Source organism: Diplotaxodon limnothrissa, linkage group LG3 (genome assembly GCF_057381915.1).
Source record: "Diplotaxodon limnothrissa isolate DT_005_m linkage group LG3, D_limnothrissa_male_GT1.1, whole genome shotgun sequence".
In the NCBI taxonomy this organism is placed as follows: domain Eukaryota; kingdom Metazoa; phylum Chordata; class Actinopteri; order Cichliformes; family Cichlidae; genus Diplotaxodon; species Diplotaxodon limnothrissa.
This window is the reverse complement of record NC_140598.1, coordinates 4,855,340-4,869,388: the sequence shown is the minus strand read 5'-3', so window position 1 is coordinate 4,869,388 and position 14,049 is coordinate 4,855,340. Positions and strand designations below refer to the sequence as shown.

General features: G+C 42.0%; 2 protein-coding genes across 7 annotated transcripts in view; one reads left to right on the top strand and one right to left on the bottom strand.

Moving 5' to 3' along the window:
• LOC146634309 (protein NLRC3-like) overlaps positions 1-14,049 on the bottom strand; it is a 709,813-nt gene that overhangs the window by 128,205 nt on the left and 567,559 nt on the right. For 2 of the 6 annotated variants that reach the window (XM_085376514.1, XM_085376528.1), the window contains one exon: positions 2,267-2,440. The exons of 1 other annotated variant lie outside the window; for it this stretch is intronic. In XM_085376514.1, coding sequence (XP_085232640.1) covers positions 2,267-2,440 — 174 coding nt within the window. Of the gene's footprint in view, positions 1-2,247; positions 2,441-8,021; positions 8,196-10,290; positions 10,471-14,049 lie in introns of those variants that run through there. 3 more of the 6 variants (XM_085376536.1, XM_085376545.1, XM_085376500.1) reach the window with 3 other exon arrangements.
• LOC146634314 (NLR family CARD domain-containing protein 3-like) overlaps positions 1-14,049 on the top strand; it is a 494,998-nt gene that overhangs the window by 355,747 nt on the left and 125,202 nt on the right. The gene's annotated exons all lie outside the window — the stretch shown is intronic.

The window sequence follows — 14,049 nt, the reverse complement described above, 5'->3', positions numbered from 1 at the left end:
CATGGTGCCAGGACAACCACCTCCAGCTGAACGTCGGCAAGACCAAGGAGCTGGTGGTGGACTTCAGAAGGGGTCAGCACAGAGACTACAATCCCATTATCATCAATGGAGCTCCAGTGGAGAGGGTGCAGTCCTTCAAGTATCTTGGTGTCTACATCCCCTCAGACCTGACATGGGCTGCCCACATTCAGGTCCAGACCAAAAAGGCTAGGCAGCGCCTGTATCACCTACGACAACTGAGGAAGTTCAGGGTCTCTCCAAAGATCCTCAGGATTTTCTATACAGGCGCTGTGGAGAGCATCCTCACACAGAACATGACATCGTGGTTTGGGAACAGCTGTGTGAAGGACAAAAAAGCTCTCCAGAGAGTGATCCGTACAGCAGAAGGCTGCTGCAGGATTGCTCCCCCCCCCCGCTTCAGGACACCTACACCAGGAGATGCCGGACTAGAGCAGCGCAGATACTGAAGGACCCATCCCATCCTGGCAACAAACTGTTCCAACTTCTGCAATCTGGTAGAAGGTTCCGCATCATCCGGGCAAGGACAGAGAGACTCAAGAGGAGCTTCTATCCCCAAGCCATCCGGGCCCTAAACACACACACCCGCCCTCTCACATAATCTATAACTGACTGAGACAGGACTCTCTTCCAGACACTCTAAACCAAGGCACAATGTACATTCCCAATTCCTATATGTTTATATTGTCTATCCTGTAAAATAGTCAGATGTCTATTCATATTAATGTAATGAATTCACCTGCTTGCTACTACTACTACTACTGCACATTCACCCAATGTATATACTATATATATATATATATATATATATATATATATATATATATATATATATATATATATATATATATATATAAATAATGTTCTTCCTCTACCCCCCCAATTTTTGCACATGTCGAGGAGAGTGTCAGGCTACATTTCGCTGTGTGTTATACTTGTATAACTATGCATGTGACAAATAAAGAACCTTGAACCTTGAATTAGGGGCTAACTCTAATTAGGTGAATAATTATTGGCAGCTAATGCTAATATTGTTTTCCCTTCCCTTTTAACAATGTGAGCAGCTAATGCTAATTTGATGTGAATTAGCATTATATTAGTGAGCAGTTAATGCTAAGTAGGCTGCCATTATTAACTAATGCTACTTTGACGTGAATTAGCATTATGTGCTAATGCTAATACTGTTTTCCCTTACTTTTTAACAATGTGAGCGGCTAATTCTAAATACGCTGTTGTAAATAGCTAATGCTAATTTAGTGTGAATTAGCATTATTCAATAATGCTAACACTGTTTTCTCTTACTTATTAAAAATGATAGTAGCAAATACTGATAGTCTTTTCCGTTGGGTAACAACGATGTGAGGAGTTAATGCTAAGTAGGCTGCTTTTAGCGGCTTATTCTAATTAGGGGTGAATAATTATTAGCAGCTAATGCTAATACCTTTTTCTCTTTCCTTATAACAATATGAGCAGCTAATGCTAATTTGATGTGAATTAGCATTATATTAGTGAGGAGTTAATGCGAAGTAGGCTACCATTAGCAGCTAAAGCTAATTTGAGGTGAATAAGCATTAGTAGCTAACGCTAATACCCTTTTCTCTTGTGTTATAATGATGTGAGACGTTAATGCTAAATAAGCTTCCATGAGTGACTTCTTTCCCTTGCATTATAAAGATGTGAAGAGTTTATGCTAAGTAAGCTGCCATTAGTAGCTAATGCTAATACTGTTTTCCCTTGCTTTATACAACTTGAGCAGCTATTGCTAAGTAGGCCACTTTTCTCTGCTAAGGATTTGTGTGACCATGATGGAAACTCTGATAAGCTAATGCTGCTAAGCTAATGCTGTTTATGGGCCCTGTTAGAATCAATATTTCATTCTCATTCTGTTGTTTGAGAACAATAACAGAAAAATGTGCACTTGAGAACAAATTTATTGTGAATTCAGCTGTGAATGTACAGTTTGTCATTATTTAAGCTTCCATTTCCAAATGTTAGCTGACACTTTATTAGGTACACTGGCATCTATCTCAGGTACACCTGTGACCTAGATGTTCCTGCAAACAGACTCCTTGGAGACCCCTACATAAGTATCCACGTACTATCCAGCTAGACTAGTGTGTCTGTCCCTGAAAATATTCCTGCATGTGTGATTGTTCATGTGTCATATGCAGGAAACAAACAGGAAGTGAGTGAAAGACACAGGAAATGTTTCCAGCTCTTCCTCCTCTATCAGATTTTCTCTCCATACCTGAGTGTTTCCAGTCTCCAGCCTGGATCCTTCAGTCCAGCCGAAAGCAGCTTCATTCCTGAGTAACCTGGATGATTGTAGCTCAGGTCCAGCTCTCTCAGATGGGAGGGGTTGGAGCTCAGAGCTGAGGCCAGAGAAGTAAAGCCTTCCTCTGTGATCAGACAGCCTGACAGACTGCAGACACACAAAACAACAATCTATCTGTCAACAACCGTTTTCTCTTTGTCACAATAACATCTATCCATTTACATCCATTCAATGTAACTTTATTTATAAGTGACAATATCCAACAGACAACAACAGTCATCTGAAGCTGTTAAACAGTGTAAGGTAACAGCCTCCAATATTAGAGAGAAAGCCCTAAACATCAGACAATCCACTGTGAGCAGCACTTGGTGATGGTGGGAAGGAAGAACTCCCTTTGACACAAAGATCCTCCCAGTGAAAACAGGCTCCAGGAGGAGCATCTACCATGACTGGTTGCAGGGTGAGGGGAAAGAGAAGAGATGAGCTCAGAGAGACAAGAACAAAACACAAACTAAGGAGAGAGAAGACAAAAGTTAAGGACACGCAGTAGTGACATATAAAAGCATCAGGAGTGAAAAGAGGGGAGAAGAAAGCAGAGCATCATGGGAAGTCCACCAACAGCCTGAGCCTATAGCAGCATAACTAAGGGATGGTTCAGGGTCACCTGATCCAGCTCGAACTATAAGCTTTATCAAAAAGGAAAGTTTGAAGCTGATCTTCAAAGTAGAGAGGGTGTCTGTCTCCTGAACTCAAACTGGGAGCTGCTTCCACACCCAGTCCAACATAGCCAGGCTTTCTTTGCTGCTCTGACGAAACCTCAAATCCCAGTCAGAGATGATGAGCATCATCACAGTGATGATCATTTCTCTGTAACCCAGGCTTTCTGCTTCAGGATCTGTGCACGCTCACAGAACAAGGAGACCTTTAAACATCATTTCACTAAATGGATGGACTGAGCTCAGCCTACAGATGAACTGGTGCCAGAGATCATAAAGAACATCAAACAGTCAAATTCAACACTTTTAATGGAAATATGAGATTAATGCTGCAGACAATCATGAACCTGCTGAATTCATGAACATCAAGAATGCAGCGAGTGGTAAAATAAAGATTTGACCTCAGTGTGCTTAGTGTTCCTGTCTATTCCTAACATATTCCTAACATGATAGCTGCACTTTAGAGCTCTAAAACTGGAACTGACACATTTTTAAACTCTACATGTTACTCAGTACATTCAGTTCTGACACTCGCCCACAGTCCAACAAAGGAAACATGGAGATCACATCAGTTTGTCACCAAAGTCTAATTATTAGGGCAACTTAACCTGTTATTATCTCGTTAACTCATTAATTGATTAACGTCAGCAATTATTTTAATCACAGTTTTTAAAATCATGATTATTGTGAAAGTGCTCACTGGCTCTGAATATAACAGCCATGGGTCACAGGAGGGATGTTGATCAGTGCTGGCTTGAAATGGGCGTCATTATGCGTCTCAGCCAATGGGAGCATTGAGGGTGGGCCTAATACTACTGCAGCGCTCACATGACCCAGGACAGAAAGAAAGGGGCGGGGACAGAAACATGGAGACAGGTACAGATCTTTGACATGTTCATTTTAAACTGCTCCAGGAGGCAGTGTTGATACAACTAAAGTTATCTGGAAGCAAAGTTGAGGTTTTTTATCGTCGGAGAACTTCAAGTCTGAAGTATCACTTAAATGCATTACACGCTGTTGATGGCAGCAAATAAACCACCCACACAAACAGAGGTGGGAGGCTTGGGCAGACTACGTAGATTCAGCTTGTGGGAGGAGTCTAGATAAACCAAAGAAAGACAAGCTAACAAACGCCACAGTGAAGTGAGTAGCTACAAACTGCAGGCCGATTAGTGTTGTTGAAGAAGTCGGTCTGAGGAACGTTCTTAGGATCAACAAATGACGGCGTGTATGAGCCTCAAGACGCAGCATCACAAGAAGAACACATGAGCTGTAGAAAAGGGAGAGACTATGAAAGCCACGGTGTTACAACATGAACCAGCTGTTGGTCTCTCTGGAGACTACTGGGCGTGGCTGGGTAACCATGGTTACCTGGGAGTTACAGAAACGTGCAGAACATGTGATTCATGTTGCACAGCAGTGGGACATTTGAAATAAAGTCAGCACACTCAGTACAGATAGTGCATCAAATATGATGCTGCTGCCAGACGTCTGCCTTTGAACACGTCCCTGCATCACGCATAACACCAAGGTTGCCATGGCAATCACAGCTGACAGGGACAAAGTGCACAGCTGGAAGCCTGCAGGTATATTTAACATGATGTATTTCTCAGTGTCCTGTCTGTGTGTGAGAGACAAACAGCCTCTGTATGTGTGTGTAAATACAGCATGAATATGTAGAGGACATGTTTGTGGATATAAGTAAATGAAAGCTCTGCGTCATTTGAATCTTTGACTCTTGTTTCTGTTGCAGGTCTGTGACTGAACTTCTGGGAGGAGAAACGTTGGTTTCATGCTCTGTGATTCTGTGTTTTGTCATCTCTCTCAGGTGATGGAGAGCTCAGATGATGACCCCGCCTACATGGGCAAATTCAAGTCTACATTCAGAACAGACCTGGAGACACGCAAGCAAAATGCCAACATTGTATATATGAAAACTGCTGCTGGAGCCAGATTCAAGGAGCTCAAGTGTTTACCCAGATCTTACTGAACTTACTGCAGGAACAGAGGGTTGTTGGAGGGAAACCTGTGGAAGCAACAACATCCGAGCCACCAGAGAAGAAGTTGGCCCTGTTGGTGCTTGATCAGAGTGTGAACAGGAGGAAGACTCAGCTGAGAACAGTGTGGTGGATACAGAGCAGAGCCCACCATCAGTACAGAGGCCTGTCCATTAGAGTGCTGCTCCAACATGCAGCACATGTACTTGGCCACAGCTGCAACATCTGTACCTGTGAAAGCTTCTTCTCTGTTGCTGCTCATATTGTGCAGAAGAAGAGAGTTTCTTTATCATCAGAAAATGTCAATGAGCTTGTGAGTCTTAGCAGCTGGCTCGGTGCAGAGGAGGAAGAACATGTCAAGTCAGAGGAAGATAAATGCAGTTCATGTTGTCAACTCAACCTGGACTGTTGAAAGAGTTTTTCTTTGTCTGGTTTCTGACTGAGATTCTCCAAAGGAAATCCAGCACAAACACACACTTCACACACTCAAAGTCCTGCACAGTAAATGAGCTGATGAGCGTTTGTGCTGCTGCCTGATAACAGAACAATAGTTCTGCTGCTTCCTGTTCTGGAAACACACATTTATAAATGTTCACTTGCTGTTGATCAAAGGTATGTTGGTGGCTCTGGACGCTGAGGGAACTTTGTAAAAAACTAGATCAAATGTTAACGTCCTGGCAGAGGCAAAGAACTTTGATTTGATATTTGATTAGATTCATGTTTCAGCTCAGACTGACAGAAATATTTGAACTGCTGCTGTTTTAAAGGGAACACTGCTGTTAGAAAGCACCTGATCTGTTTCTGCACACTGAATGTTGCACTTCTCATACTGCAGTACTATTAAAATAAGTACACAATACACTACTTTTGAACTCATGATTGAATGTTGCTGTAACAAAGCCATTAATGTGATTCAAAGTGTTCATGGTTTCCCAGCACAACAAATGATTGCACAAGTGTGACTGATCCACTTTCTAATGTGTGTGTAGCCCACACTGTGTGTCACTGTGTCACAGGTGAGTCTGTGTGTCCAGGTTCTATGAGGACAACAGGATATAGTGACTGAGTCCAGCAGCTTAAAGTCTGACTCCATCCTCCATTTAAATAACTCACAGCAACAACTGAATAGCTTTGCCTTTGTGTAGCTGACACTTCATTTTAATGTCCTTCTATTCTGGTTCATCTGGTCTCAGTTTCTATAAGCACACAGGTTTCATCAGGACTCTATGACCTCAGTAATCTTTGCTGGGCCTTAATGCTCTGAACAAAGCTGCACATCACAAGACTAAATAGAAATGAATCAGTCTTTCATTCTCACTGCTGTTTGACTTCAGCTCTCAATGTCCCACCATAACCCATGGAAAGAATTACTGTCCATCCAGGCTGCTGAACATGAAGCTGATGAAGGTGGAGTATTGTGAGGGCTGATGGAGATGATGATGAGGAATCCAGGAGCAGTGGGTGGATGGCAGCATCAGCATGAAGGATCAGTGTGAGAACACATCATCATCCACAAAGGAAACCAGTCTGAGTGTCTGACGCTCTTGTTAGAAAGACGCAGTCCCAGCAGTTAGCTTGTCTGCTAGTTAGCTGAGAGCTAGCTCAGTTGTACATTGAATACCAAACTGTGTAAACCAGGGGTGTCAAACATATGGCCCGTGGGCCAAATCCAGCCCTTGAGATAATTTCATATGTCAAATATTGATGAATTTTCAGGCTTGCTGATAATCAATGTGAGCACGGCTGAGATGTTATTCTGATGAGCAAACCATGTGGCCAAACACTTTAAGAGACAGACTGGGATCATACCATTATGTGAAAGAGGACGGAAATGTCCCATAGACAGCAAGGGTAGTGGTAGAGACCAGTACACAGAGAAATGGGAGCTGTATTGAAATGCAAGCGTGTCAGGAAAGAGTGAAAAGGCAAAATGAGCAGCATCTGGCTGCATTTCATTGATATTGGAGACCACAAAGCTGAGTGCAACATTTATACAGGAGATATACAGGAGACGCTGAGAGCAGAACTGATAAAATTAGGAGCTGGCTAAAGTGAGACCCATTTTTATTTCCACCCATTTTCCATTGTGGAGGACAAAAGGTTTCAAACTGGTCCAGGTCTTAAACCTCACGTGTTCTTCCTAATAGCAGTAAATGGATAGAAATAAGGCTTTTATGAAAACACTGAATAAAACTTGCTGCCTTTAAAAAGACTAAATGTACAGTTCAGTATTGAATCCTACATAAAATAAACTATATATAAAGTGTGTCTGAATGGCAGAGATGCAGAAATATGTGCATGTAGCACAGAGCCACGGCTCAGTGTCTGAATGAGTCTCACAGACCTGAATGTGCTGTTGAAGCCATTTATAATTATAACGTAATTCTTTACTCGTTTGATCTGCTCCTTACCACAAGCCACCAGACGTGGAAGGTTTTGGACTTTTAACTATATTTTCTGAAGTTTTACAACTTTTCTTACTGTTAAAAACCTCGTTATGGCCATTCATGCTGTACAAAGTAATTAGACATGTGTGGTATCTACAGAAATGTCAGAATCTCAGCTAAAAGTTCACAAAAACATCTCAACAACCACCAAACAGCTGAAACAGCAGGTGAACAGATTACACAAAAAAGATGTAAACACAAATCCCCTGATCATCTGTTTTTTAAACATGAAGCGTAGTTTTGGACGTTCATTTACTGCTGGTTCAGTGAATTTTGGTTGGACAGTGATGAAACCTGCAGCCTCAGAATCTGTGAGAAGTCTGCTTTCAGCACGCAACTGCATTGTTGTGTTGTGTGGATCCACCTCTGCAAACTCATCACTGTTTCACCATCATGTTTCTACTTGGACAATAACAAAGGAAGCAGTTCCCAGGAACTACTTCCTGTCTTGTTAACATAACAGTATGTTGCCCTTCAAAACACCTCCACTTCTCCTCTTATTAGAGGACTGCCTTATTATTAATCTGCTAATTCTGTCAGTTGATGAAAGAAAAATGCTTGATCTCACCTGAGAGTTTCCAGTGTACAGTGTGGACTCTTCAGTCCTTCAGACAGAAGCTTCACGCCTGAATCCTTCAGGTTGATGTTACTCAGGTCCAGCTGTCTCAGATTAGAGGTCTGAGAGCTGAGACCTGAGGCCAGAGCTTCACAGCTTCTCTCTGACAGGTCACAGTGACTCAGTCTGAAAAATAACAGATAAACAATTACAAAAATAAAACACTTATGTTGAAGCGTAATGAGATACTATTATATTTAGCAATATTTCATCTTGTTTTGTCAGGAAACTGAGCACTGATGCAGAGCAACATGTGGAGAGAATCAGAGGAGAAGAAGTGAAGAGAGAACAGCAGTAAAACAACACTGAATTGTTCAGTGTGCTTTTGATATCAACAGAATGTGTCAAACTTCTTTATTTTGTATTTGTTTTAGTAGAATTGATGATTATCACTTAGATAACAACCACAGGCCAGGTCTAAATTGCACTTTGGTGACAGTTACACCCAGAAATATTTCAGAAACGTGGACAATTTGTGCTCCATTGTATTCAGTATTGAACAAACTGAGTACCGATGACCACTTAATAGTTTTGATATTTTATTTGAGTTGTTCCACCTGATCTGTGTTAACTAGACTAAACATTTAAAAGCTAAAGCTATGATCACATATTTACTTACAGAGCTTTGTTGGAGGCTTTGACCACTGGCAGCAGCCTCAGAAGAGCCTTTTTAAAGGCTCATGTTCTCACTTAGATCATTTATTTCTACTTACATTTCTTTCTGGGAAAAATGGGGATTACTTTGAAAACAGGAACTATTTTCCCCCAAAATTAGCCCTGGATTAGTAAATCACTCAAAGATCTTCTCAGTCAGAAGAAGCTGTCTTGTTATGAGGGAGAGAAGAAAAAGATCGAGGCACAGAAACTTGTCAAAAGAGAGATAAAGCAGCTAAAATCAGGTCTAAAAGTAAAGCAGAGCATAAGTTGGATAAAGGACACTCAAGGCTGGCTTGGAAAGGAATGAAGTCCATGGTGGGGATGCAGAGCAAGGAGCAAATATGAATGTGATGCTGAATCAGCAGAAGACTTGGACTCATTTAATTCCAGCTTTGATATCATTGATTTCAATGAAGAGCTTTGTGATTGTAGCAAAGGGCTGGTAGCTCTGAGAGTCCCACTGATGAGGCGTTTGTGAAGGTTCGCAGTTATCTAAAGAGCTTAGAAAAAAAGGCATCTGGACTTCTTTAAGTTTCTTGAAGACGTTTCACCTCTCATCCAAGAAGCTTCTTTATTTCTAGGGTCAAATGGTGGAGAGTCCCAGATTAGCCTGTGTACAAACAGACTTCAGCCATATGAGAGTGAGTGTGAGTGAATGAGAGCACACACAGGACACTCTGATCTCTGAATGTGTGTGACGCAGTGAAAAAGAGGATTGTACTGGATATACTGTGACTGACAAACAGAGTTTAAAGAGAAAGGTGTTTGGATTCAAATGGATTATGCTAAAGTGAACGTGCTAATGAAATCTGAACTGACTGAAATGTGAAGTGAAGATAATTCAGATGTAAAAGAGAGAGAAACTGATAATAAGGTGGGGCTGGAGATCAGTGAAGGGCATGTAAACACCTGATTGGTTGAGTAGATATCAGATCGACAGTTTCACAGTTTTCCCTGTGGATTATAACTTTAAGAAGATGTGACATTCATCAAGGAATCCTGCTCTCCGGATTATTTCCATGAACACTGAGCTGGATCACATCTACAGTGCTGGAAGTGCCCGTCTCACCACCAACCTCTCTGTGCACATTCACTTTTCAACCCTTTGTGAGACACTAAAGGTGTAAATCTGAGTATTTATCTATGTTAGTGCAAACACCTCTAATAGGTTGGTTTAGTCTTTCCAAGTCATATCTTCCCTTAGATCTGCGGTCCAGGCTCCTAAAATCATCCTAGTTTAACAAACACTACAATCTAGAGGAGAACTGCACTAACAGGTGTGACTGATGAGATCTGACCTGCAAGGATACTCATGTTTATGTATATCAGGACAAGCAGGGAAGACCTGGACATCAACTCTGTCAGGCTGCCTGAGTCCTCTCACCCACATCAGCTCAGAACTCTGCATTATTTACTGAGTCAGACTCAGAGGATCAGGGATCAGAAGTTCTACAAAGAGTAGAACCAGACTTCCTGTATAGAGGTGTGTGGGCCTACTGATCCACAGTGTCAGCACAACTTTCACATCATATTCATCTCAGCACAACTAAAACATGTGACTGACCTCAGAGTTTCAAATCGACATCGTGGATTCTCCAGAAGAACACACAGCTGCTTCACTCCTGAATCCTGCAGGTTGTTGCAGTCTACACTCAGGTCCAGCACTCTGGGATACGAGGGGTTGGACTTCAGAGCTGCTGCCAGATAGTCACAGCTGATCTCTGACAAACCACAGCCAAACAATCTGTATGAAGAATGAAAGATGTAAGTTTATTAGACAAAGTGTGAGCTTGAAATCATTCAGTGTTTCATCATCTGTTCAGAGCTGAAGAAGGTTCAGCATGTAATAATAACAATAATAATAATAATAATAATAATAAACTTTATTTTTAAAGCACACTTAAAAACCAAGGGTATGCCAAGGTGCTTAACAAGTAAGATAGAGAATAGGAGGAGGATAATAGAAATAGGACCAAAGCAAGTACTAAGTATGCAAGCAGGTAGCTGTCACTGACACATAGCAAAGCAACAGGTACAGAACAAACAAGAATTTAAATGAGCATAAAAGTGCATGATATAAAATCATAAAAGAAATATTAACTAGAGGGAAAGGCAAGATTGAATAAGTGGGTTTTTAGTCGTGATTTGAACAGCGCAATGAAATCAGATGCGCGGAGGTCGAGAGGCAACCAGAGCAAACGCACGGTCACCCCGGGACTTCAGCCGGGATCTGGGTTGGGTCAGAAGTAGTTGAGTGGCAGATCTGAGTGTTCTAGCTGGAGTATGTGATTTGAGAAGTTCACTAAGATAACTTGGCGCTAATTTATTAATAGTTTTGAATGTAAGGAGTAATGTTTTAAATTGAAAACGGTACTTTATGGGCAGCCAATGGAAGCTAGCTAGAACAGGAGTAATATGGCAAAATTTCCTGGTACCAGTCAAGAGGCGGGCTGCTGGATATTGGACTGTTTGCAGTCTAAGAAGAAGAGAAGAGGGAAGACCGTAGTACAAGGAGTTACAATAATCCAACCTGGAGGTCACAAAAGCGTGAATAAGCTTCTCCAGGTCCTCATGCAGAACATAGTGCCTAGCCTTAGCGATAAGGCGCAGTTGGTGAAACTAGATCTCACTACAGCAGACACTTGCTTATCGAGTTTGAGCGAGCTATGCAGCAGTACACCCAAGTTACTGACTTAGTCACAGGAAGAGCTAGCAAAGGAACCCAGGGCAGCACAGAGTTGGGCACGAGGGATTTTACTGTTGAACACCACAGTCTCAGTCTTCTTATCATTTAAAACGAGGGAATTACTCAGAAACCATTCTTTGACCTCCCGCATGCATTCTTGAAAGTAGTGCAGGGACACAGCAAGGTCGTCAGTAAGTTCAAAATAGATCTGTATGTCATCGGCATAACAGTGGAAGGCGATGTTGTATTTTTCCAAAGATTGCGCCTAGAGGGAGCAAATACAATGAGAAGAGAATAGGGCCTAGAGCTGATCCTTGAGGCACACCACAACAGACTGGTGCAGAGGAAGAGGAGAAGGTGCCTAAGTTAACTGATAAGGATCTATCAGCGAGATATGATTTAAACCAGTCGAGGGCAGTGCCTCTAATACCCACAGTGTGCTCAAGTCTTAGTAATAAAATGTTATGGTCCACCATATCAAAGGCCGAAGAGAGGTCCAGTAAAACTAGGACCATAGAGCGTCCAGTATCAGTGATTACAAGAATATCATTAAGAACTCTAACCAACGCTGTTTCAGTGCTTAAAGGCAGATTGAAATTTCTCAGCAATATTGTTCGTGTCCAAGTACGCCTGGAGCTAGGAGAGAACTAGTCTCTCCAGGATCTTGGACAAGAACGAAAGCTTAGAGATCGGTCTGTAGTTTGAAAGGTCATAACTGTCATGGTCCTGGGTCGGTGACCCAGCGCTTTTAGTTATCATTTTCCAGTTTATGATGATGATTATTATTGTTTGAGTTCTGTGTGTTATATTTGGTCTGCCTTTGAGTCTGCGTCTGTATCTGTCTGTCTATGGTGTCTCCCCATCTGTTTGTGAATCTGTCTGTTTAGTTCAATGTCTTGTCTGGTTCCATGTATCTGAGTTTCCTGTTTTATTGTGAAGGTCCGTGTCATATGTGAGTGTGATCAGTTTACGTTTCCCCTGTCCCGTCAGCCCAGATTTCTCCCAGCTGTGTTGCCCTCCTGTCTCGCATCCCCTGATTACTGGTGTGTGTATTTTAGCCCTGTGTGTTCTCCTGCCTGTTGCCGGTTCGTCTGTGTTACTTCGTGTCAGTCTGCGTTACCCTGTGTGCCACAGTGTCCTGTTCCTCGTCTGCGTCTCTCTGCTTTTCCTCCCCTTTGTCGTATGCTCCCAGGTCTGTTATTTTTAGTTCTCCCAGTTTAGGTGTCTTCAGTTATTTGTCATGCTCCACTGCTTGCTTGCCACTACACCTTTGTAAATAAACCTCACCAGTATTTCATCCACTGCCTGCATCTTGGGTCCTGCTTCCTCCACACCACACGGCTCGCCTTACCAGCCGTGACAATAACAGTCAAAGTTTCTTTTTTTAAGAATCGGGTGGACTACAGCATGCTTAAAGGCCGAAGGAACACAGTCTGAGAGCAAGGAAAAGTTCATAAGAAATGGGATACTAGGTCCGATTACATCAAAACAGTCCTTTGCTAAACAAGATGGAAGAATGTCAAGCACAGTATTGGTGTTATTCATTTGAACAACTAGCCGCTTAAGAGTCAAAAGTGACACAGGCTCACTCAGGTAGAAGTTTAGAAAATGGAAACTCCAAACAGCTGAAGCCAACAGGAAGCAGCTTCAAACAAACACAGCAAGAGAAAAAACTCTGAATGTTTCACATTAAAGTCGTACATTTATCATAAAAACATGAAAAAGTCGTGTTTTTCCTTCCAGGAACCACAAGGCTTCACTTTTAAAGGTGAAATGTGAAAGAAATGGACAAATTTGAAGTCCAACACCATTTTTCCAGTCACATTATTAAAGCAGAAAAACTACAAGCTCATTTTCATTCCATCAAGTCATCTTCTGACCTGGACTAACAACACTGGTCTCTATGTGCAGCTGGCTGTGAGACCAGTGCTCAGGGAGCGTCTACAAAGTGCAACACAGAAAGAACATCACACACTAATTTGCTTCCATCATCCAACCTGAAGATGAAACGGAGATGGCTCCCCTTCAAAGTAAAAGCTGCTCCTTTTGGACACAGTATAAAAGAAAGTCTACAGTATAACATAGAAAAGACAGAAACAAGTTTTGGTTGTTTTTAAATTGTGCAGAAATGAAAGTACACTAAGCTCAATTATGTGACAGACATTTCATCCTAGGGCTGGGCGATATATCGAGTTTTTTAAAAATATCGATATATTTTCATACGAGATATAAGATGTGACAATATCGTTTATATCGATATAGTCTATGTTACGTTATAATTATACTTGTGGAGCCGCAGGTTTGCCTCTCTTTCGTCCACTTTTGTCTCTACGCAACGTTACTCGGTCTCGCCTCCCCCATAGCTTCACCTGCAGGCAATGACAAGATGAAAGCGGAAAATCTCCGTTAGCGAGTTACCATGCGTGGGGCTGTATGGCGTCAACGTGTTAGCGAGCTAACTGCACTAACGACATGCAGCCCAGAGGGGCTGCACGGCCTAAAATCCTTTCCTTTTATCAAAAATCGACAGTGCGCCTTATGTATGAATTCTGGTTGTGCTTACTGACCGCGAACCGATTTTATGTGGTACACAGCGCTCAGCAATCTGTCAAAAAATGTTTTAACATGACTTTGCTA